This window comes from Aethina tumida, chromosome 4, assembly GCF_024364675.1.
Source record: "Aethina tumida isolate Nest 87 chromosome 4, icAetTumi1.1, whole genome shotgun sequence".
Classification (NCBI taxonomy): domain Eukaryota; kingdom Metazoa; phylum Arthropoda; class Insecta; order Coleoptera; family Nitidulidae; genus Aethina; species Aethina tumida.
Genome location: NC_065438.1, coordinates 25,117,460 through 25,142,528, shown reverse-complemented (window position 1 = coordinate 25,142,528; position 25,069 = coordinate 25,117,460). Strand labels below are relative to the sequence as shown.

At 30.7% G+C, this 25,069-nt stretch overlaps 1 protein-coding gene and 4 non-coding genes across 5 annotated transcripts; 3 read left to right on the top strand and 2 right to left on the bottom strand.

The window, feature by feature from the left end:
- Window positions 1–1,220: 1,220 nt before the first annotated feature.
- LOC126265343 (uncharacterized) lies at window positions 1,221–1,885 on the top strand. Its single transcript, XM_049966430.1, has one exon. The coding sequence runs from the start codon at window positions 1,221–1,223 to the stop codon at window positions 1,782–1,784; it is 564 nt and encodes a 187-aa protein (XP_049822387.1). The 3' UTR covers window positions 1,785–1,885.
- Window positions 1,886–6,018: 4,133 nt separating this feature from the next.
- Trnaf-gaa (transfer RNA phenylalanine (anticodon GAA)) lies at window positions 6,019–6,091 on the bottom strand. The gene has a single exon. It is a non-coding gene; the product is annotated as a tRNA-Phe (tRNA).
- A 732-nt stretch (window positions 6,092–6,823) lies between these two features.
- Trnaf-gaa (transfer RNA phenylalanine (anticodon GAA)) lies at window positions 6,824–6,896 on the bottom strand. The gene has a single exon. It is a non-coding gene; the product is annotated as a tRNA-Phe (tRNA).
- Window positions 6,897–7,045: 149 nt separating this feature from the next.
- Window positions 7,046–7,118, top strand: Trnaf-gaa (transfer RNA phenylalanine (anticodon GAA)). The gene has a single exon. It is a non-coding gene; the product is annotated as a tRNA-Phe (tRNA).
- Window positions 7,119–15,778: 8,660 nt separating this feature from the next.
- On the top strand, window positions 15,779–15,851 carry Trnaf-gaa (transfer RNA phenylalanine (anticodon GAA)). The gene has a single exon. It is a non-coding gene; the product is annotated as a tRNA-Phe (tRNA).
- Window positions 15,852–25,069: the final 9,218 nt, after the last annotated feature.

The window sequence follows — 25,069 nt, the reverse complement described above, 5'->3', positions numbered from 1 at the left end:
CTGGACCAATCTTCTACAGATCAAGGCAGCTTTGACTTTGCTCACTTAAGCCCGTTTTGCTTTTGTTTTGACGTTAACAGTGGCTTTTCTGGCCTATACAAATACGAAGTTTTTATTTTTTATTTGACTTTATAAAACTTAAGTCCACATTTATGAATGCACTTGCGACTGCATTCCCTTTATTATTTTTCATTCAGCCGCAGTTTGTCGCAAAGTATCTTTTATTTTCCATTTCGACTATTTTTGAATATTTTTATTTGTATTCTTTTATTCCTTTCAGAAACTAATTGTGGACGACCTCATGTTAAAAAAACAAAATGTGAAACACTTAAATTAAGTAAGTTCTTCATTTGTCCCAGTATACCAGGTGTCAACGAATCCATTAGAAAAGGCATAACTTCTAGGACACTCGGTATATAAAAATGAGATTTGGTGTAAGTAAATGGTATGGAAAGAGGAGTGTTTTTTTCACTTAAATGGAATACCCTATATATTTTTGCATTTTCGGTTTTTTGAGACGATTCTCGGTCAGACTGTAATATTTAAAAAAAATTATGAATACTTAATATTTTAGAGCTTTTTTTAATATTACATCTAGGTGACTGTGATCGGACGCAGACTAATCTAAGGACGTCAGGTGATGTCAGAAAATTACAGTCTATTAAGTGAGTATATTGACAGATAAAAATAACATAAGTTGTTTTTACAAACACCAATTTATTTGCGATTTCATTAAAAAAAATAAATTATTACTAACCAAAATATCAGATAATATTGTTTTTAAAAAATCAAGTAGGTGTAAATTTTTTTAAAATGTTAAGGTCTGATTAAGAATTGTCACAGAAATCCAAAAATATAAAAATATACGGGGTATTCCATTTTAAAATTCGAAAACAAACCATTTCCGGTAAAACCGGAAGTGACCAAAAAGTGAATAATATAAATCTAGCACGTCGTTGCTGAAAATTCCAACTGAAGTAAACTCTAAAAAAAAAGGTTTTTATGACAAAAATCTAAGGAATAGTGGAAATCTATTTGGATTTCCCATCTCTATTTATAACATTCCTGTCTGCTGTGCATGTGTAGACAGAACGCCCATTTTGCTTCTACAAAATTAAATTCAAAGATTATAATATAGATGGCGTAATTTTAATAACATATTGTATTGTCAGTAAATTATCGCCATTTTGTGACGTAACAAAATTATTAACACCGTAAAAATGAATTCTAAGAGGCAAAGAACGTGCCAGAAAAATGGTAACGTACAAAACCTTCACAAGAACATTACTGACATGCCAGATGAACTACTGCTTATGTTGTTTTCGTATTTTACACCTCAAGAGCTGTATTGTATAGCCAGACCAGTGTGCGAGAGGTGGAGTAAAATATCTTACACAACGACATTATGGGAGAAAATAAGTGTGGGTGCGGATGTACCAACTAATGTTTTGCAGGAGTGGATCCAAAACGCCTCCAACTTGAAAGTTTTGCATATGAAAAATAGAAAAGACGTCAATTGCATATTGGACGAAATTTCGAAGAGTTGCTTAGATATTGAACAACTGGTTGTGTTAAATTGTTGGGGATCGGAGACGTCAAATGTAATAAAGAGTGCTGAACTATGTAAAGTAATACAGAAATGTAAAAAGTTATGGAGTTTCGACTTCCATGATGTACTAATAAGGTCTGTTAAGTTCTACAAGTTATTGTCAGAAATTAAGGCCCAAAGACAAATCTTTTACTGTGGCCCCACTAATCTCCAACAGAGGAAGTACTTTGCTTAGACGTTTATTGGGTGGAAAATAGAAGGAAGTACGAAACTGGCATATATGTATGGATAATTTTTTGGTTAACATAGCAAGTATTATATATTAATCATTTGTAATTTGTTAATAATAGTACTTCTGTTTTATTTAATTCATTCGTTAGATAGACTTATTCTCTTTTGTGTTGATTTGTAAGTTCTGTTAATCATAAATAATTTCTATCTTGTCAATATGTATATTTAGATGTAATAAAGAAATTGTCAAAAAACTGTTGCATTTTTATTTTTGAATTTATATGTTATTAATAATAGCCTCAAATAATATCATCAAAGTTCGAACCGAGGATCTTCAGCCTAAATCCGTGGAAGAAAACTTTCTCAACTTAGACAACAGTGAATTAAAAAAAAGTGAAAGTTATAAAAAATTTGAGATAATGAGTTTACAACAAATACTTTTATAATAATATAACTGTCAAGCAAGTGTCATTTTCTGCTTTCCACAAAAGTTTTTTACATTGCAAAAATGAGTCCTAGGAGACAGAGAACACGCCTCCATCAAACTGCCAGTAAATCAGAATTTCACATGGACATTAACGACATGCCCGATGAACTATTACTTATGTTGTTTTCTTATTTGTCACCGCAGGAGTTGTATTGTATAATACGACCAGTGTGCATGAGATGGAACAGAATATCCAAAACTAATTCATTATGGAAGAAAATAACTGTCGGAGTGGAGGTGCCAACTAACATTCTGCGGCAGTGGATTCAAAACTCGCCCAACTTAAGAGTACTGGAATTGGAATACAGAAACGACATCAATTGCATATTGAAAGAAATTTCAAAGCATTCCCCGCACATTGAAGAGCTGACCATGTTGGATTGCTGGGGATCAGACACGTCACGTGTAATTAAAAGTTCTGAGTTATGTAAAGTATTACGGAAGTGTAAAAAATTGTGGCGTTTTGACTTCCATGATGTCCTAATAATGTCTATTAAGTTCTTCAAGACATTAGCGGAAATGAAAAATGAAAGAAAAATTTCCTATTGTGGCCCGATTAATTCTCAACAGAAAAAATATTATGCTTAGATTCGTTGTGTACTATTTTGGTCAATATTGCAATTAATATTATATCAAAAGTTTATTGTGTATTTGTTTTCTAAATCTCCAAAACCAATTAATAATAACAATATTTAATTGAAACAAATTATATCATGACAAAAATATTGTACTAACATATGACTATCTTACAGTGTAAGAAATGTTGTTGGGCCAATTCATAGCTTCATAGTTTTTTAATATTTCATATTTATTTTAAATCTGGAATAAGAATCTTGGTTTCTATTTGGGTACTGAAATTCAACAAATTCAGAAAATATTTTTTGGCTGACAAATGCCTAAACGTGAGTAAAATTGTACTTTCCTGTGGAATGATTATACAAAACGCAAACTTTTTACCGAAATAATACGTAAAGTAATTACATAAATCAAAAATGTTATATCTAATCACAGTAACAATCAATACAGCTTTGCTAAAACAGAAATAGAAAGAAAGTTGTGTATCTCATTCCTGTCAGCTAAAACATATTAAGGACACCAACATATTAAATAATGAGTGCACTCACTCTCAATATTTGGATTTCTTAAAGATATTTAATTTTTTTGTTTAATATACCAAGTATAAATATGATATATGTTATAGTAAAGCATTAACATTGGATTCAAATACAGAGTTTTTATATTATTAGTAAAAAATTTCAAAATTATCACTTGTCTGGATCCACTGAAACAGGAAAGTGATAAACATTAAGTATATGTTTAGGACTCTGATGATTTCTAGTGTCTTGCTGTTTAAATTTTGTGATTAATTGTTTCTAAATAAAGACTAAATATGAGATTTTCTATTTAATAATCTCACTTTCCTAGTTATTTCTCCATATCCTGACAGTAACGTTAACGTCATAATATTTATTATTATATATTTCTAATGATTTTCTGTCGATCTATAAAATATCTTTTGTTAAGTATACAGTATGTTACAGGAAATGTAGATTCCCCAGTAAGAGTCCTTTTAAGAAGAGTTTATTAAAAGCGAAAAGTGATGAATTTTGATCAACATTTACTAGTCAGACGATAAGTATACTCTTTTTTCCAGTACTATAGCAAGGATATGTCGGGCGTCTCCCCTTCTTCAGTCACCATCTGGGACAGGAATTCGTGTTGGTGTTCCTTTTCCTACTGGCAGATGATTTTGATCTTTCGAGACTACCCTGACTTGCAGTTTGCCGTACACCATTTTGAAGTTCGACCATGTATTAAACAGACTGTCAAAAATTTTATTTACAAATTCTCTGCCATTGTGAGACTGTAAAATACAGGGATCGACTAAAAAATTAAAAATATCAATGATGGTGTCACGCTCTTCGTCTGCGTCTTTGATTTCAGTGGATTTAGTACAACAAACTTTGTCAAATGATCAGCTTTTACTGATACTCTTCCTTGTAATTCAATTTTCCTGTATACATACATCATTTATTATGCATTTTTATACATGTTTAAAGTTTATTTTCATTTTCCTGTGGCAAAATCTTCGCCTATGGCCACTTTACAAACTAAATATAGTAATAAGAACTAACCATATTTGTTTTTCAAATCTCCAAGCCCGATTGATAGTAATAATATTTAATTGAACCAAATTATATCATGACAAAAATATTTTGAAAGACTTCTTTTTACTGGCCAACAACTTTTAATAAAAACAAAATTTGTCTTACCAACATATAACAACTTTTAATAAAAATAAAATTTGTCTTGATGATTTTATTGAACCCAACGATTGGATTCATTTTTCGAGGACGCTCCATCCTTATGTAAGTTATTGTTTTGCATGCAAAATTTTCTTAATACCTTGATTAATTCTTAAATTTCCGAAGTATGGCGTTGATTCAGTCCTTCACTATAAAAATCTAAAAAGTTTACTGATAAATTTCAACGAAAACTTAATTTCTTATTAACTTATAAATTGTGCTTATCCAACGTCAAAAATGTAAACACAAATAGTATTGAAATAAACAAACTAATTTTCAATAAACTGAGATTAAAAAATAACCCCAATTTCTTAAAATTATTCTATATTTTTAACAGTGAACCGTTACATTCTTGATTTATGATTTATTTGTATAAATTTTTATATTTTAACATATGATAAATTTATTTTTTACAATATTGTATTTGAAACATTTTTTATATATATCCTAAGGAAATTTAAAATATTTATATTATTTGAAAGTGGAAAATTAGATAATTGGTGGGTGGTGGTGTGCTTTAATCCCCTTTATTCATTATCTTTCATGATTCATTATTGATGATCATTGAAATAACATATTAAGTTAAAAATCATTTATGTAAATATTACAATGGAATATGTTTTTCGAGTACTACACACACATTATTCTAAAAAATGACGATGACATACACTGATTTAAACATTACAATGACTTCAAAATTTGAAGAATCTTTTATTTGAAATTTGGGAGAATTTGGACCGAAATGAATTTCGAACCCAGATTTAGAAGATGAACAGAAGATGTGGAGCTATTATTCATGGAAATACCTCATATTAAGTACAAATTTTTATTTTTTATATACACACATACCTGTCTGTTGAGTACCTATTTTAGGGGCAATGGAGCTTAGAGGTAGCGGGTGACAAAAGATTTTGTTTGCAAAGTGTTAAAGTACCACTTTATTACATCACCACTGGTATTGCCATTCCGACGCTGATAGTATGTCAATCATTTACAGAGTGGTCACCATGAGTAGTTTACCTGCGAGGAGAGCGTTTATTGTGATATATTACCTTCTACATAAAAAACCAAATCGAAAAGTGTATTGGAGGTTGAGGGAGCTACATACTGCAGTATGGAGTAGATCAAGATATATCGAGCTTCGTTGATTTCACAAAACTAGGTAAGTAGACTGGATGAAACCGGAATGAAAATGTGTTGAGTAACTCATTATTTATTCAAGATTTTTATTAAATAATGGTCAATTTTATAAGCAAGTTTAGATGTTTTACTTAGATTAAGTAATAAAAATAATATGCAATACCATAAATTGAATGAAAATAAATAATAAGAATTACCAGCTTTTCAGTCCAGGTAAACTCTGCGAGGTCCAAACTTTAGATAATTAAATTCGAGACTATGGTTTTCCGCATGAAGTCGGTACACGGCATAAGAACAAAAAGTTCTGCCGAAACCAGGGATCGAACCAGGGACCTTTAGATCTTCAGTCTAACGCTCTCCCAACTGAGCTATTTCGGCTTATATTAAAAACCTAAAAGAATACTGACATCAACAGGGCCTTAATAATTTTATGCATTATACATGACAGAGATAGTAGAATTCTAACCATAGTGGGTGACTTACAGTCTGTTTTGTTTATGATGTCTCTTTCTGGATTCAAATGGATTAAACTCTTTTCGTACTGTATACGAAATTAATTTTGTTTGAATAAAATTCTTTAAAGTCCTGTTTAATAAATTATGTATAATACAGTCGAACTTCGATAACTTGAAACATTAAATACAATAAAATACAAAAAATAAATTAAAATATTACTTCAGATATGTACAAATTTAACTAATTTCTTAAAATTATTACATATTTTTGACCACCACTGTACCATCTACTGGTCATCAAAAACTAAATGGTTGTTGGCTTTTTGTTCATTTGAATAAATTTTGATATTAATTGAGAGCTTTTTTACTTCCTTTCCAATTATACCATTTTTTTTCAACACATTAAAATATTTATTTTAATTTAAGAGGAATAATTAGACAATTAGGTGAGTTCTGGTTGTAATTTAATCTCCTTTATCCAAACTTTCATTTCTGATGCCAATTTAAGTAACATAATAAGTTAAAAACCACAAATATGCCGTTATGTAGATGAAATGGTCTAATCGATATTCGATTGTTCAAGTTCTGCACTCCCAAATTATTCTAAAAATTATGTAAAAAATTTTAATTGTATTAAAATAGAAACAAAAAGTACTGCCGAAACCAGGGATCGAACCAGGGACCTTTAGATCTTCAGTCTAACGCTCTCCCAACTGAGCTATTTCGGCTTATACTAAATTTGTAAAAAAATCATTTATGAAGCAGGACTAGAATTTTATTTAAATAGATATAATGTCGTATATGCATTTGTTATTATACATAAATAAAATTATTAAGGCGCAGTTGAAAAGAATACTTTTTTAGGCTTTTAATATATGCCGAAATAGCTCAGTTGGGAGAGCGTTAGACTGAAGATCTAAAGGTCCCTGGTTCGATCCCTGGTTTCGGCAGTACTTTTTGTTTCCATATTAAGACAATTAAAATTTTTTACATAATTTTTAGAATAATTTGGGTGTGCAAAACTTGGAAAGTATATTCGGTTAGATCACTTCATCTACATAACGATATATTTGTGATTTTTAACTTATTAAGTTAATTAAATTGGCATCAGAAATGAGAGGTTTGGAAAAAGGAGATTAAATTACAACCGGAACTCACCTAATTGTCTAATTATTCCTCTTAAATTAAAATAAATGTTTTAATATGTTGAAAAAAAAAAAAAATAAATGGTATAAAAGGTATAAGTAAAAAAGCTCTCAATTAACATCAAAATTTATTCAAATAAATCAAAAGCTTAAATTATTTTTATCTGTGATTTAATATTACAATAACAATTTAGTTTCTGATGACCAGTAGATGGTACAGTGATGGTCATAATTTTAAATTAGTTAAATTTGTACATATCTGAAGTAATATTTTATAGCCATATTTATATTTATTATTTATTTTACATTTTTAAATATACTATTGATTTATAGATCGATCATCGGGTGGATTGGACCTACTTCGGCAAAATCGGGAATTCTTCGTAAGAAATAAACAAACAAAATATGAAATGGATTTAAATATTTATTCCGGTAAAGGCGCCAAATTTTCTTCAGCCGGCCCTGATCTGTATTAAAATTTTTTAAATAGCCCCTTCTTTGACAATTTGAACGAAAATTCTTTACTTTTTGATAAATCTTATGACAACAAATTAAATACTCACTGTAATGCATGTTTCAAGTCGACCGTTTAATTTGAATTTAGATTTAATTGGATTTTGGCAATATTAATGCTGTTCAAATTGTTGACTGGTTTCACTTGATTCTATAAATTTTATTAACACCTTCACAAACTTAATACAAAGTTATATATGATAGATTAGCGACTGTTAATCTGGCTTTTTAGTTTGATTAAAACACTAAATTCACAATAATACGCTTTATTACAACAAACGTAGTTTAACCCTCGACATCTAAAGCTTGACTGTCTGGTTCTTTCTTAAGAACTGCCCCGAATATTAAATGTAAACAAATACTTCAGATTTGCTTATAAAACAAAACTAGTCTAAATAGATGTGAGCACGTCGCATCGGTCCATCGGTGAAGGTGATGACGTAAGCTAACACGGCCTTCCTGACATGTGGGGCGTCCTCGCACCTTCCGCAGTTTTGCAAAGATTCACCTGACACCGGTAATCTGTAAACATTATAACAGCAGTACAAGCTCAAAATATATTCGAAGAACTAAGTCTAAACCTTATTTCATTTAACAAAATAGACTGTTATGCGGCACAGTTAACAATCACTAGAAGCTCAGAGGCGGCTCAACCATCAACAGGTCTGTTACACCCATGACTCTCAAGTGCTATCAAAAGATACCATATTCTAGCCAGGAGCTCAGAGGCGGTTCAACCACTACCAGGTCTATTACCCGCTTGTCTCACAGACCCAGAACACAACAATCTAAGCCTGCAGAGCAGGGACCTTAAAAATAGCCTGCCGAGCAGGGACCTTTAAACATAGCCTGCAAAGTAGGGACCTTAAACATAGCCTGCAAAGTAGGGACCTCAAACATAGCCTGCGACGCAGGGACCTTAAAAATAGCCTGCCGAGCAGGGACCTTAATCATAGCCTACTAAGCAGGGACCTTCACATATAGCCTGATACACAGGGACCTTAAACAGCCTACTAAGCAGGGACCTTTACACACATTCACAATCTTATTAAATAAATCTATATCCATCATACCTTATAGAATTTCTGTATCTGGCCAGGTTCGTAACTGTTCATGCGCAGCTATTGTAGTTCTACCTCGGCTGCCAATCCTTCGGAGTGCGTACCTCTCATTAGGTAAACAATGCGTTACCTCAAAGGGTCCGTGATACTTTGGTTTCAACTTTCCTCTATTCTACAGCTAATAGCGACATCTAATCCTAACGAACTTGCTTCTGTATGTAGTTCGGTTGACAATTCCAGATCAAAAATGTTGAAAATCGGATAAGAAGTCAATCGTACATTTTCACATTTACATGTCCATTCAAAAGATTTTCCCTCACGTAACAATGCAGATATCGGTGCTGTTAAAGTTGTAAAGTTTTTCACAAGATGTCTGAAATATCCAGCCAGTTCTTTTTCGATCACACCTAAATATTTCACAGATGTTTGGAAAAAGTTACATTTTTGCATATTTAAGGGCGTCAATGTCCTTTCTTAAGTTCTTAAGACATTCTTGAATGGGTCGAGCAGGGCACAACACATCATCAACATAAACAAACGTAATATCGTCTTTAAGTGGTCCAAGGGCTTTAACGATGGCGCTCTGATAATTTGATGAAGAGTTTATGAGATCAAACGGCATTCGGTTGTTCTTTTATTTCTTTCGTAACCCACTCGTCCATTCCTGACAAATTCAAATCATATTCCTCAAATGCAATTTCTAAATCTTACTAGTCGAAACTGCGCTGCAGCCACACTTAAACCTTCTGCGCAGCCATCTTCAATGTTGCTTGAGTAGTTTGGGCGTTGGCCATTGTCGATAAAATTTCCATGTTTTGTTTTTGGAATCTGTTGTTACTTTCTTGCTGCTAGTCTCTCTCCGATGCACTTTCGGTAATGTTCACAACGTTCGGACTCACTGCGCGTTTGTGTTTTTCACTATTGTCTGTTCGTTCACAAAGAAACACAAAAAAAAAAAAAAATATTTTTTTAGGTCCTTTCTTCCGGAAATAATTCACGAGAAGATATCCCACTTCTGATGATAGATTAGCGACTGTTAATCTGGCTTTTTAGTTTGATTAAAACACTAAATTCACAATAATACGCTTTATTACAACAAACGTAGTTTAACCCTCGACATCTAAAGCTTGACTGTCTGGTTCTTTCTTAAGAACTGCCCCGAATATTAAATGTAAACAAATACTTCAGATTTGCTTATAAAACAAAACTAGTCTAAATAGATGTGAGCACGTCGCATCGGTCCATCGGTGAAGGTGATGACGTAAGCTAACATATATATGTTAGCTTACGTCATCACCTTCACCGATGGACCGATGCGACGTGCTCACATCTATTTAGACTAGTTTTGTTTTATAAGCAAATCTGAAGTATTTGTTTACATTTAATATTCGGGGCAGTTCTTAAGAAAGAACCAGGCAGTCAAGCTTTAGATGTCGAGGGTTAAACTACGTTTGTTGTAATAAAGCGTATTATTGTGAATTTAGTGTTTTAATCAAACTAAAAAGACAGATTAACAGTCGCTAATCTATCATCAGAAGTGGGATATCTTCTCGTGAATATTTCCGGAAGAAAGGACCTAAAAAAAAAATAAATTTTTTTTTGTGTTTCTTTGTGAACGAACAATGGCAGACAATAGTGAAAAACGCGACCGCGCAGTGAGTCCGAACGTTGTGAACATTACCGAAAGTGTATCGGAGACGGACAATAATATGGCGTTGTTATTTAAAATGCAGCAAGAAAATAACAACAGTTTCCAAAAACAAATCATGGAAATTTTGTCGACAATGGCCAACGCCCAAACTACTCAAGCAACATTGAGGGTGACTGCGCAGACGCAACCTGTTTCCGCTTCAGTATCAGAAGGTGTAAGTGCCGCGGCGGCGCAGTTTCGACTTGCAAGTTTTGACCCAGATGATACACCGTTTACTATGGTTGAGTGGATGGATGATGTTACTAGGATCCAACAGGAGCTGGAAATATCCGATACTCTTATTGTTTTAAAAGCTGGTCATGCTTTACGAGGACGTGCAGCACGCTTTTATCAACATTGGAAACCTATTATTAGAGATTGGGCTTCTTTTCGACGAGATTTTGAAATTGCGTTTCCTGAGTTAGGTACTCCTGCTACTCGTATCAGAAATTGTTTAGCAATTAAGAGTTCAAGTTTTGATTCACTAGTAGAATACGGTAACGCCAAATTAACAGCAATTAGAAGATTTTATTCAGACTTTCCATGGAATGTTGTGTTAAGTCTTGTTGAATACGATATTCAAAACACAGAAGTGAAAAATCGAATCTCCTTGCTAGCTCCTACATGTGATTCTGAACTATTAAAACTGTTGGCTACCTGTGATGCGAATAAATTGAACGCTGGTGTGCGAGAGCGTGAATTGTCACGAAAACGACCGTATAGCTTTCGTGATCAGCGTTCGTTTCAAGGAAACTGCAGAAGATGTCAACGCTATGGACATAAAGCAGTGGATTGCAAAAATGCGGAAAAAATACAGAATATGTCGGAAAAGGTACAGCCGGGTCCTTCTGGAGTACATCAAAGAAATTTTTCGTCTGGCAACAACACCTCAGCAAATAAGAAGTTTTGTAACATCTGTGGAGTGAATGGACATTCAGAAGATACATGCTATAGTAAAAAACAATGACATGAGGCATCAAAACGAGTGCTCCTGGCAAAAAACACTCGTTTTATCCGTTCATTTCCATCAGCTACGGTTACTAACAATTCCATGATCAGTTCAATAGCATACTTAGTAGACACAGGTGCAGATGTCTCAATACTTCACGAAAAAATAGCGAAAGCCTTAGACTTGCAAATTCAACCGGATTGCCAAATACTGTCTGGTGTAGGAAATTGTGTTATGAAGCCTCTGGGTCGCAGTAGTGTTGTGATGTGTACACCAACCATGACATTAGAAATTGATTTTCTAATTGTGCCAGATGGATCAATTCCTGGATGTGATGTTGACGCTTTAATTGGACTTGATGTTTTAAAACGACCAGGTATTAAAATTGAATTTAATGCAAACAGTGTAGACATTGTATATGATCATAGTGATAGGCAACGAATTTGTGCTAAATACGCGTTTGAAGAAAATGACTTAAATTTGTCAGGACTGGACGAGTGGGTTATTAAGGAAATAAAAACAATAATCCAAAATGGAATAAGTCAAACACCGGCCGCAGTAACAACAAACAAGTTAAGAATAACATTACGTGATCTACAGCCAGTGGCCTATAAACCCCGTCATTTGTCATATGGCGAAAGATTACAAGTGAAACAAATAATAAAAGAACAAATTGAGAGTGGAATAATACGACAAAGTGAATCTCCTTATGCAAGCCCAATAGTCCTTGTCAAAAAGAAAAACGGAGACACAAGATTATGTGTAGATTATCGTGACGTAAATAAAAAAGTATTACGTAATAATTATCCTCTACCACGGATACAAGATCAGATTGACGCCCTTGCCAAAGCTGTATATTTTTGTACTCTTGATATGAAATCGGGATTTCACCAAGTTGAAATAGAAGAGAATTAAAACATATAACTGCTTTTGTGACACCAGATGGACTTTACGAGTACAATCGAATGCCGTTTGGTTTTATAAACTCCCCATCGTGTTATCAAAGTGCCATCGATAAAGCCCTTGGACCACTTAAAGACGATATTGCGTTTGTTTACGTTGATGATGTGTTGTGCCCCTCTCGAACCATTCAAGAAGGTCTTAAGAACTTAAGAAAGGTCATTGACGCCCTTTCGAAGGCCGGATTTGTTTTAAACATAAAAAAATGTAACTTTTTCCAAACATCTGTGGAATATTTGGGTGTTGTGATCGAAAACGGTACGGTAAAACCTAGTTCGCGAAAAGTTGACGCGCTCGCTCAAACATCAGCTCCTAAAGATGTAAAAGGTGTTCGTCAATTATTAGGACTGGCTGGATACTTTAGACGTTTCGTGAAAAACTTTGCAACTTTGACAGCACCGATATCTGCACTGTTACGTAAGGGAAAAACTTTTGAGTGGACAAGTGAATGTGAAAATGTGCGATTGGATTTAGTGAAACGATTGACTTCTTATCCGATTTTGAACATTTTTGATCCGGAACTGACTACCGAACTACACACAGACGCGAGTTCGCTTGGATTGGGTGCCATACTTATGCAAAAAGACTTAAATAATGTGCTTCATCCAGTGGCGTATTACTCTAGGCGTACAACTGATTGTGAATCGCGATATCATTCTTATGATTTGGAAACTCTAGCGATAGTGGAAGCCACTCAGTATTTTCGCACATATCTGTATGGTATAAAGTTTACAATCTATACAGACTGTAATTCAGTAAGGGCTACAGCACTCAAAAAGGAACTACACCCCCGCGTTGCAAGATGGTGGATAAAATTGCAGGACTTTAATTTTGATATAGAATATAGACCAGGACATAAAATGGCACATGTCGACTATTTAAGTCGAAATACAGCATCTCCGACAAAACGAATTTTAGCAGCACGAATTATTGCTAACAAACCAAAGACAATTTGTGAATATCAATCAGAGGATGTGTTTTGTCAGACAATAATAAACAAAACGCATCATGAGACGGGATATATAGTGAAAGACAATTTAGTGTTTTTACAATGTTCAAATGATGGTCGCGAACGTTGTTTTGTACCTGTAGCAGCTCGACTAGAGATAATGAAACTGTATCATGATAACTCGTCTCATATTGGTGCTGATAAAATGTTAATGAAATTACGTGAGGACTTAATATGGCCACGCATGGGTAAAACAGTACGCAAATATGTTGCAAATTGTAGATCGTGTGTGTTGGGTAAATCTTTTACTGGAAAACGGAGTGGATTGTGTCAACAGAAAACGAAACCTTCAAGTAAAATGGATACGTGGCATATTGACCATGCCGGACCTTTGGTCAAATCTAATAAATGCACTCAAATTTTAGTGGTTATAGACGCTTTTACTAAATTTGTGCGATTTTGTCCTATTAGACAAAAAAATGCCGAATGTACTATAAAGGCATTAGATGCATTATTTATGGAATTGGGTCGACCAAAACGAATAATAGCTGATCGGGGAACAGCATTTGTAGCGAGTAAATTTCGAGAATTTCTCAATGATAACTCTGTTGAGCTACACCTAATTGCAACAGGAGTTCCTAGAGGTAATGGACAAGTGGAACGCGTTATGAGAAGTTTGTTTAATGCGATGCGTGCTGTGTTGAATGAAAAAGACGAAAATAAATGGACAAAAGTGCTACCTGATATTGAGGACGATTTTAATGTAACTGTGAACAAATCGACAGGATTCGCGCCGTGGATATTAATGTTTGGTGAAAATCGACGTCTGAGAGCAACTAACGAACTGTTAAATGGTGTGCCAATACAGACAAGTGATGTGGACGCTGAAATACTTAGACAACAAGCTCACAGTCGCGTGTGCGAAGTAACCAGTAGAACAATTACAAACTTTAATAAGAAAAGAGTGCCGGCAATACCATACGCTGTTGGTGATAAAGTTGTTATTGAAAATAGTCAGCTGTCGAATGGAGGAAAATTGAAACCAAAGTATCACGGACCCTTTGAGGTAACGCATTGTTTACCTAATGAGAGGTACGCACTCCGAAGGATTGGCAGCCGAGGTAGAACTACAATAGCAGCGCATGAACAGTTACGAACCTGGCCAGATACAGAAATTCTATAAGGTATGATGGATATAGATTTATTTAATAAGATTGATGTGTGAATGTGTGTAAAGGTCCCTGCTTAGTAGGCTGTTTAAGGTCCCTGTGTATCAGGCTATATGTGAAGGTCCCTGCTTAGTAGGCTATGATTAAGGTCCCTGCTCGGCAGGCTATTTTTAAGGTCCCTGCGTCGCAGGCTATTTTTAAGGTCCCTGCGTCGCAGGCTATGTTTGAGGTCCCTACTTTGCAGGCTATGTTTAAGGTCCCTACTTTGCAGGCTATGTTTAAAGGTCCCTGCTCGGCAGGCTATTTTAAGGTCCCTGCTCTGCAGGCTTAGATTGTTGTGTTCTGGGTCTGTGAGACAAGCGGGTAATAGACCTGGTAGTGGTTGAACCGCCTCTGAGCTCCTGGCTAGAATATGGTATCTTTTGATAGCACTTGAGAGTCATGGGTGTAACAGACCTGTTGATGGTTGAGCCGCCTCTGAGCTTCTAGTGGTTGTTAACTGTGCCACATAACAGTCTATTTTGTTAAATGAAATAAGGTTTAGACTTAGTTCTTCGAATATATTTTGAGCTTGTACTGCTGTTATAATGTTTACAGATTACCGGTGTCAGGTGAATCTTTGCAAAACTGTGGAAGGGTCGAGGACGCCCCACATGTCAGGAAGGCCGTGTTAGCTTACGTCATCACCTTCACCGATGGACCGATGCGACGTGCTCACATCTATTTAGACTAGTTTTGTTTTATAAGCAAATCTGAAGTATTTGTTTACATTTAATATTCGGGGCAGTTCTTAAGAAAGAACCAGGCAGTCAAGCTTTAGATGTCGAGGGTTAAACTACGTTTGTTGTAATAAAGCGTATTATTGTGAATTTAGTGTTTTAATCAAACTAAAAAGACAGATTAACAGTCGCTAATCTATCATATATATATATATATATATATATATATATATATATATATATATATATATATAACATCGATGATTATTCCTTTTTGTAGCGTTTCTTAGGTCTCTTTATTTTTTATTATTATTAATTTAAAATAATATATTTTAGTCTACATTATACTCCTTTAAAATTTATATATATATATATATATTAATATATGTATATTTATCAAATAATATAAATTATACGTTATTGCGGTGACATTTTAAATTATGTAACTTTTATTAGCCGAAATAGCTCAGTTGGGAGAGCGTTAGACTGAAGATCTAAAGGTCCCTGGTTCGATCCCTGGTTTCGGCAGTACTTTTTTGATTTTATACTACTACAATCAATATATTTTTAAGAATAATTTTATATATTTTTAAGGATAGTTTTGGTATAGAACTCGGAAAACATTCGATTAGTATATTTCATCTAGATAATGGTACATTTGTAGATTTTAACTTAAGAGATTAAATCACACCGCCACTTAATAATTTGTCTAATTTTGTTTTCCGATGAAAATCGGTTCCAATTAGTCAAATGTGGCATTTCTTAGGTGAGATGTCCAATTAATGAAAGGTGTAATCCCCATTACACTAGACTTACTGTGAAGCATGATGGAGGTGGCGTTATGAATTGGGGTGTTCCCGCTGGTTAAAATAGACAGGATAATGGATCATTTCCTTTATCGTGACATTCTGGAAAATCACATTCTTCCATTTGCCGATAAGTTTAAGGTGGACTTTCCAGCACGATAACGATCCGAAACATATGTTTAAGTCAGTTAAAGAATGGTTCTCTTTTCAAGGATGAAATTGATCGGAAAATCCATACAAAAAGACTGTCAAATTTGTATAAACTATATGAATAAGTTCAAAATCAGTGGAAAGAAATATCGAACGATTATACTGAAAACCTACTGAAATCAATGAAAAAAAGGGTTTAGAAGTTATTAAGGATAATGGATACTAGATACTAAATAAAGGAAGGCTAAATGTACGTAAGGTTGTTTTATTTTATAGTAGCTCCACTTTTGACTCTTGATTTTTTTTTCAAATATTAATAAATAGCTAACTAAACCAATTAATAAACAATTATATTGCCGTATAGTTATTATCAACCATTAACAATATTTAAACGTATTTTTTATCAAGACAAAAGAAAATTTCTAAAATTGCTCTATTTTGACCACCACTGTATATCCAAAATATATTTTCCAAAATGTATTTATTTTGTGAAATACATTACGACTTATTTTGTTGAGATCTCAGAAAGATATAATCATCTTATAATATTTATTTATATATTTATTAGATATTTAGTTACTGCACATATAAGGTGCTTAAATATAGACATTAAAATAGAGCATGTCAAAATATTTTTACAAGCAATTTGAAGGTGACATAATTACAAATGGAATTTGTCAAGTTAAATTTACCCAATCCTGACTAATTAAATCAAATACAATCATTGATTGAATTAATAAAGAGATTAATCGGAGCTGTCAGGGTGCCAAACGCAGACTGCGTAACTGAGCGATAAGGACTCGAGTAAAAGCAATAAAGCACCGACTGCCTTAGAGGAATTTATAAATGTTTAAAAACTAAAGGATTGTACAATACTCATTGTTGATAGGAAATAGAAAGGTGTTTTCATAATATTACTTAGGTATTTTTTATGTATAATAATTAACTTGTAATTAAGAATGATACGCATTTAATAGACAATACTTTTAGGGATTCCTCTAGAATGTAACTAAATGTAATAGGCAACTAATCAACTAATCGTGTAAGTTGTGTTGTATATGTGAGTTGTGTTTGTATTTACAAATAAATTCATATAAAACATAATATGTTTAATAATTTTTAAAATTAATATATACAAAATTAAAAATTAAAGAATATGACATGTTTATTGTTGAGTTTTCACCAGATTTTATTACCTATATGAAAATTTGAACAAGGCATGGTAAAGGTCAAATGACACACTTTTGTATTTGTCTCTTGTATAATATTTTAAAGGATTTTGAATGGACAATAAATCTTTTTTCATAACACTTTTGTTCTGGTATTTACATATACAAACTGTTGCAGAAAATAAATTACATAATAAAATCATTAAAATAATAAATTTAAAAATCTTCTTTTTTCTTTTAATATTTATTATTTATATATTTTATAACGACAGAAATATCTGAAAATACCAGCTAATGACAAACCATACGTTTTACAATCAGTTTAATTTTTAGTGCTGTTACACAGTAGTTCAATGTTTAATGAACGTCACAACTCAGTTATACAAGATATTGTGATAAATACTGAATTGATACTGATAACTAATAGTTAAGATATTATCCTATATTCTCAGATTTTTTGACACTTCATTTCAAGGTTTACTCGTGACTCAATATTATTTATTATTATAATAAAAATAATAATAAATCAGATGAAAAAAACAAAAAGATATGTTAACATTTTTTCTTATGCGAGATATGTTTATTTTTTTTTTTTTTCATATAATGACAAAAAAGTTTTAGGGTAAAAACTAATTTTTTGTCAATAAATACACTAGAAAAGTTATTGTTCTATTGCTTATTTATACAAAAATTAATTACAACAGTACTAATTTTTTAGAATATTCATATCGACATTCAAAAACAGAAAACTTAACAATTCAATATGACTGAGTATATTGTGTTTCAACCTATTTACTGATTCTGACTTATTAATATTCATTTATAAATTTAAATATTTGGCTTTAAACGATTCTGATGGAGGGAATTAATAGAATAAAAAAATATTGGGAATTTGCATAATTCACATTTTGTGTAATATGTGAAGAACTCTCGTTTTGCATGAACTTATTTCAATTTTACTATGTACATACAGTAGTGGTCATAATTATAGCAATTTAAAATTTATTTTGTTTATATTGTTTGTTCAAACTTCTCTAAGTGAAAAAGTTATAATGGTGGTATAAGTAGTTGCATTCATTTTTCTTCGTTTAAATATAACATGTGATGGATGTTTTCAAATGAGTTAAGTGGTTTGTTAATTAAATAAAATTCTCTTTGTTTATTATAAAACAAATACTAAGAATAATATATTCAAAAGGGAGAACACCTTTTAGTTAAAGAAATGGAAGAGGCCATGCAAATAAAAAATAAGTTAAATCTAAATTTTATGTACATACTGTAATGGTCGTAATTAACGTATTAAAATATATATTTAAAATATGAGTTGTACTACACACAACCTAACTTCTATGAAATCACCTAGTAATTACAAAGCAACGGTGTTTCATTGGAAAAAAGTATTTTTAAAATAAAAATCTGTTTATCCAAACTAATTTTACTACAAAACAGACAAAATCATTAAAACAAATTTTATATAGAGTAAATAAGAAAAAATTATCAGAGAATAAATTTTACGGTAAGTTGGATTTTAAAATAAAATAAAAGGTTTTTGCTAATCTAATAATGAGTGTTGCCACCCTTAGCTTCAATCTAATTACGAATCTGACGTGGTATTTCTCCATTTTTCTAAATCTGCCAGTTTAAGTTATTCTGGGTTGCCAAGGATTTTTTGACTAGATCTAATTCATATTTTAACTATAGTTGTGCTCAATAGGATTAAGATCCGGCAAATAAGAAGGCCACACCTTTTATTTCCAAATTTTGGCAACTCTGCTGGTATGTGGAGGAGCATTATCCTATGCAAATAGGAAAGAATTCCCGAAAGCACCACTTCAGAGGCTACTACAGGATGTAGCACTAAATACATATGGAAATAAAAAGAGACCTTTCACCAATCATAATGCCACCTCAAAACATTACACTTCCTTCTTTATATTTGTTTAGTTTTCATGCTTCAAAATCCAACTTAATCGGCCAAATCTATTTTGTGTTGTTAGTTGTGGAACCTTTAATTGTTTTGTGTTAGATAAGTCTCAAGCGCGAGTCTTTTCCTAAGAGTTTCAACCGAAAAACCTGTAGTTACACAAGTAGCATCTTAAGCTCAGGATGGGATGTTGTGGGATTTTTCTTTGCTATGTGAGCTATAAAACGGTCCTAAGCTTTTGTGGTGGCTCTTCCACGACTTCTCAACTCCAGAGTGAGAAAAATTTTGAAAATTAGGATGATGTCCAAAATGCCATCTAGAAATATTTTATTCAAAAATCAATTGATTTTTATCGATCCGAGATTGAACATTTTCACTCTAGATGGTAAAAGGTTGTTGGTAAGAAAGCGACAATACTATTCGGCCCTCTAAATAAATGTTAATATTAAAAGATCAAATCGTCGATGTTTTGTCTTTCTTGTCGTAATCTCCAAACATCAACCCCATAGAAAATATGGGGGGTCACGTTTATAACCAATTCACCATAAAAATTTGATAAATTTAAATGGTATGTAGACAAATATTCGGAAAATGTCGAGTGTATGCCACGGAAATGAACCAAAATTATAAAACAAAAAGGATATTATACAAAGTGTTAATATTATATAAATATCACAGATTTAATTAAATTCAAATTTAAAGTTACCACATTTATGTCCAGCTCAATTCAGAAAAATTTATGTTTTATAAAATAAGAAGACAATAGTTTTTAGAATACCTTATAAATTAACAATGGTAAATTAATATTATTTTTACAGGTCACATTAAATAAGCTTTGACTAAAATATTTAACGTTTTAAAAAATTGCTGTAATAATGAATAGTACTGTATGTATACCATACACCTTGAAATTGAAAGTAGTTAATAGATTTCAATATCATCTACTTCAAATATATCATATTGTTTGCTAATTGATCTGTCAAATATTAATATAATTACTACTTTAAAAGTCTGTAAAACTGTAAACAAATCAAACAAAGTATTGATCTACTCCCAGTTTTATCAATCATTGTACGGTTCGCTGTACCTGCAGCGCTTTTACAAACTGCTTTTATCCAAAAACAAACAGGTCAAATAAATATAAGAGTTTCCATTTAAACAAGTCTTGTACTTTTCCATTAGACTGATCCGTACTGCGGTTATAAATAAACACACCATAGATAAGGAATTGAACCGTAAATGCAAAATTAATTTAAATAATAAAATGAATAACAAACGCTGTTTGTCACATCCAGGATGTGCGACATTCTTCAAATTAAACCAGAGACCCAATGTGATTGGAACGTGAAATTTAACATTATCAAGAACACTTCATATCCTTTGATTTTGAAATATTTCCATTTCAATTGGTTGGCCTTAGATTAAATCAATATTGTTGCCTTCATTTTCTGTCTTTTATTTTAGACCGATAGCCAATTCAGTAAACACTTCTTCTAAATTTAGATGACCTGTAATTTTCCATTATTCCAAGTCATGGATCAGCAAATCTTCAGCCAAATATATTTTAGTATCAAATAAACATAAAAATGATTCATTTTATTTATATTATTATTTAAGTTTGAGGAACTATTTTTGGTACAAATATATAGATATATAGATTGATTGTTGTTTCTACTCAGTCAATGTAAAAAGGAATAAAGTTGAAAGTACAAATTTCATTGCTTAATTTATAAGAAACTTCATAGTATGTATGATGGTCGCCAACCAAATAAAAACTCAAGTTCCTAATCAGACAACTCATTATTGATATTTTCTCTGTGAGGATCCTTGGTAAGATAAAATTCTTAATATGTATCCTTACTCTATCTGTAGTGTAAAAATGTTTTAAAAAATTAATTAAGGACTAAAATGTTTATTGGCATTAATCTATGTAAACAAATACATAAATACGTACCAGGCTGATAAAAATTATAAAAGATTATTTGTAAACCACGTGTTTAATCAATATAAAAATATTTAATTTTGTTTTGAGTTACTAGATAATGTTGTTCCAAGAAAAATTGTAACATACCATTGCCGACTTATATAAAAAATGTACGGAATTATACTTTTGCAACAGCAATAGATGATAAGTCTAATAATAACCTTGATAGTTGACATCACTGGCAAAAAAATGAAGATATTCGACATTAGGAAATATTATTTTGCTAATGAAACCATGCGTAGAATTGTTTGTATATAATTATGCGTAATTGACTTCGTTATTGGACTGGTAAACAATCAATACAAAATGCTTCACTGTGTGTTTAGTCGCCAGCTAGGAAAAGTAAATACCGTAAACTGATAACAATTAATGTAAATAATTCTAGGATACGAGGAATCGTAGAAGTGGTAAATTAGATTAGAAACAAATAATAATGTACCTGGGGTCATTAAGGATTTACAAGTTAAAGCAACGAACCAGCACAGTAGATACGATGGAAAATGGGAAACAATTCTGAACTAATTGGAATTCGTTGGAATTTAAGAGTATCGCTTAAAATAGTTCGATTTATCGAAGTTGGTTAATTGAATTAAAGGAAAAAATAATTTAAATATACAGCGTCAGTTTTTGTCTTAATTATAATCGTGATAAAAAAGGTCAAATTTAAAATTTTAGTTTCTACTTTATTGTATAAAATCTTCTAACTTCCTTTTAAACCAATAAGTTTGTGTGAAAAGGTGAAATTAGACTTTTATCATTTTGTTGATTATTGTTTGTTCAACCTTTTTAAGTAAAAAGGGTATACAGGAGAGCATCTTTTATAAGTAGATATATTAATTTTTCTTCGTTTAAATGTAAGATGTGATTAAGGTTTTCAAATGAGTCAGAATTTCAGTTGGTTTGTTCATTAAATAAAGTTTATTATAAAACAAATACTAAGAATAATATATTCCAGAGAATCATTAAAGGAACCTTTTAATATGGAAATGGACGAATTCAATTTTTTGAATTCAGGTTGTGTTACAATAAAATACATTAATAGTACAATTTTTACCAAAACAACAATATCTAAATCTATTTATTTATCATCATAAAAAATATTAAATTGTGCTTCCAGAGTAAAGTACTGATTTCAGTATGTTGAATTTTTTCATCAGAGAACATGATTTGACGATTTTAGAAATTAGCATCTCATACAACATAATTGTTGACGAAAATAAATCACTTTTGTGCTGCTGAGATAGACCATTTTATTTGCACCTAAATAATTTCTTAATTGCGATTCCTGAAGACATTACCTGGCAGTCCATATGGAAGCAGAAAGCTTCTATGTAAGCAGTTTCATATCTGACTATTCTATTATCATTGCAATATGTTATGATCTTTTTCTAGCAACCATGTTCTTCTTAATTTGAAGATACATACTTTGTTTGCATTGAAGGGAGGGGAAGTCTTCAATCTCCTGATTGAATTGGATATAGTATCGGAATTTGGCCGAATGGAATGGTAAGAAGACATATACGGTTTAAAAGAACAGAAATCCACTGGCTTGTGGAGTGGTAGTAAACCTCAGAACTATGTCAAGGTTGTGGTGGATTTTCGTGTACTGTACTGTATAGCAGGTATAGGAATGTAGTGTTATTTGAGAATTTAACCATTTAAATTAAAAATTTAAAATTAGTAGTTAAATTTATAAATAAAAAAATGAGTTAAAATTGGCAATTAAATACATAAAACTTTAAAAATTGAATACTAAATTTATTTATTAATTTATATTTTTAAGATATAAAAATTGAAAATGTGCATATGTGAAATTAATTTTAAAAAAATAAAATAAACTTAGTCATTAAAATTTCTTAATTTTTAAAAATTGAAAATTTTAAAATAAAATTTAATTATCAAAATTAAAAATTAACTATCAAATTAATTTTAATTAAATGTAATATTTATATTTATTTAAGATATAAAAATTAAGAAGTATATTAAGAAAATATATGTGTAATTAAATTGAAAAAAAATACATTATAGGTATTATATATTATATAATTAAAATTAATTATATAATTAAAATTTAGAAAAAAAAAAAAAAAATAAAATAAAAAATTAATAATTTAAACTTATATTTTTTTTTTAAAATTGAGAATTGAATAGAAAAAAAAGTTAAAAATAAAATTTAATTATTAATTTAATAATTATAGCAAATAAAAAAAAAAATTTAATATTAATTTATATTTATTTAAGATATAAAAATTAAAAGTATATTAAATATATGTATGTGTAATTAAATTTAAAAAAAATTAAATTAGTAATTAAAATTTAGAAAATTATAAAAATGTTAAAAATAGAAATTATTCAAAATTAAGAAAAAAGTACAAATTAAATTTAAAAAATAATAATAAATAAAATTAATAATAATAATTCAAATTTGTAAAATTTAAAAAGTTAAAATTATAATAAAAAAATTATTTAATTTAAAATTAGTAAAATATAAAATTAAAAAAACTAAAATAAGATCATAATTCAATTAAAAAAAGTTAGTATTTTAAATTTCTAAAATTAAAAAACTAAAATCATATATTTTTAAATGGTATAGTAATAAACCTGAAACATTAATAATCAGTGGTTGTCATTCTCCAAAATGTGAATGTTAGCGTCAGTGCTTGACAGAAACTTTAAATTCATAGCTAAGTCTTAAATTAACTACGTTCAAATGTGCAAATTATGGTATAACCACTTTATACCTTATTATTTGTAATCTAAACTAACAACTAAATTAATTTGTTATGTCTGAAATAACTATCTAACAAACAACTTTAGCGTTACAGTATGTAGGTTTTAACAATTAGATAAAGTCTAGGATTATTACTTGGAAGTATTATGTTATTTATATCATATGTGACAAATACGTGTTTCAAAAATTCTCTAATATAAAATAAAAAATAAAATATCCTTTTATCTAAACTATTAATAACTTTGTAATTTCCCTTTCAAAAATATATGACTTATTGTTGTTGTAAAATATATGTATGTTTGATTATTTATTTTTGTTTTGTTAGTTCCTATATTTAGACCAAGACATGGAGAAAAATTTTATATTTACTATAAAATGTTTTTTCAACCCTGGGGTCAAGTGACGCCATAAGTGACGTTTAAGATAAATGCATGAGCAATATATCATGATAAACAGTTGCAATTTATTTATTTTTATAAAAAACTTGCACATGGATGTATTAATATTTAAAATTTTGTAGAGCCCTAAAATTAATAATACATTATATATACATATTTTTATTGCATATTCACATTCATAGTTTATAGTTTCTTCTTTTAAATCCATACTGATATAAAGAACCTAATAAAAATATTTAAAAAACAATATTAATAATTACTATTCTATTAGCAATAACACATGTTTATATGTTTTTTCAAATTTAAGATTATACTCAAATATAAAAGTTTCGTTAAATATTTATAAACTGGCTTTTATTCAAATCATTATAATAAATTATACATGTCAATTAAAGAATTTCATTTTTTATCTAAAAATAAAAAATAAAGCAACATCATCTAATCAACTTTTGATAAACACAGACATAATTGCGAATGTTGAACTATAAATAATATATATTTCGTCTTTAAATCACTGTTTTTGATAATTTACATTCTAAAAATAATTGGAATATGAATACAATGTTAAGATAGTCATCACATTT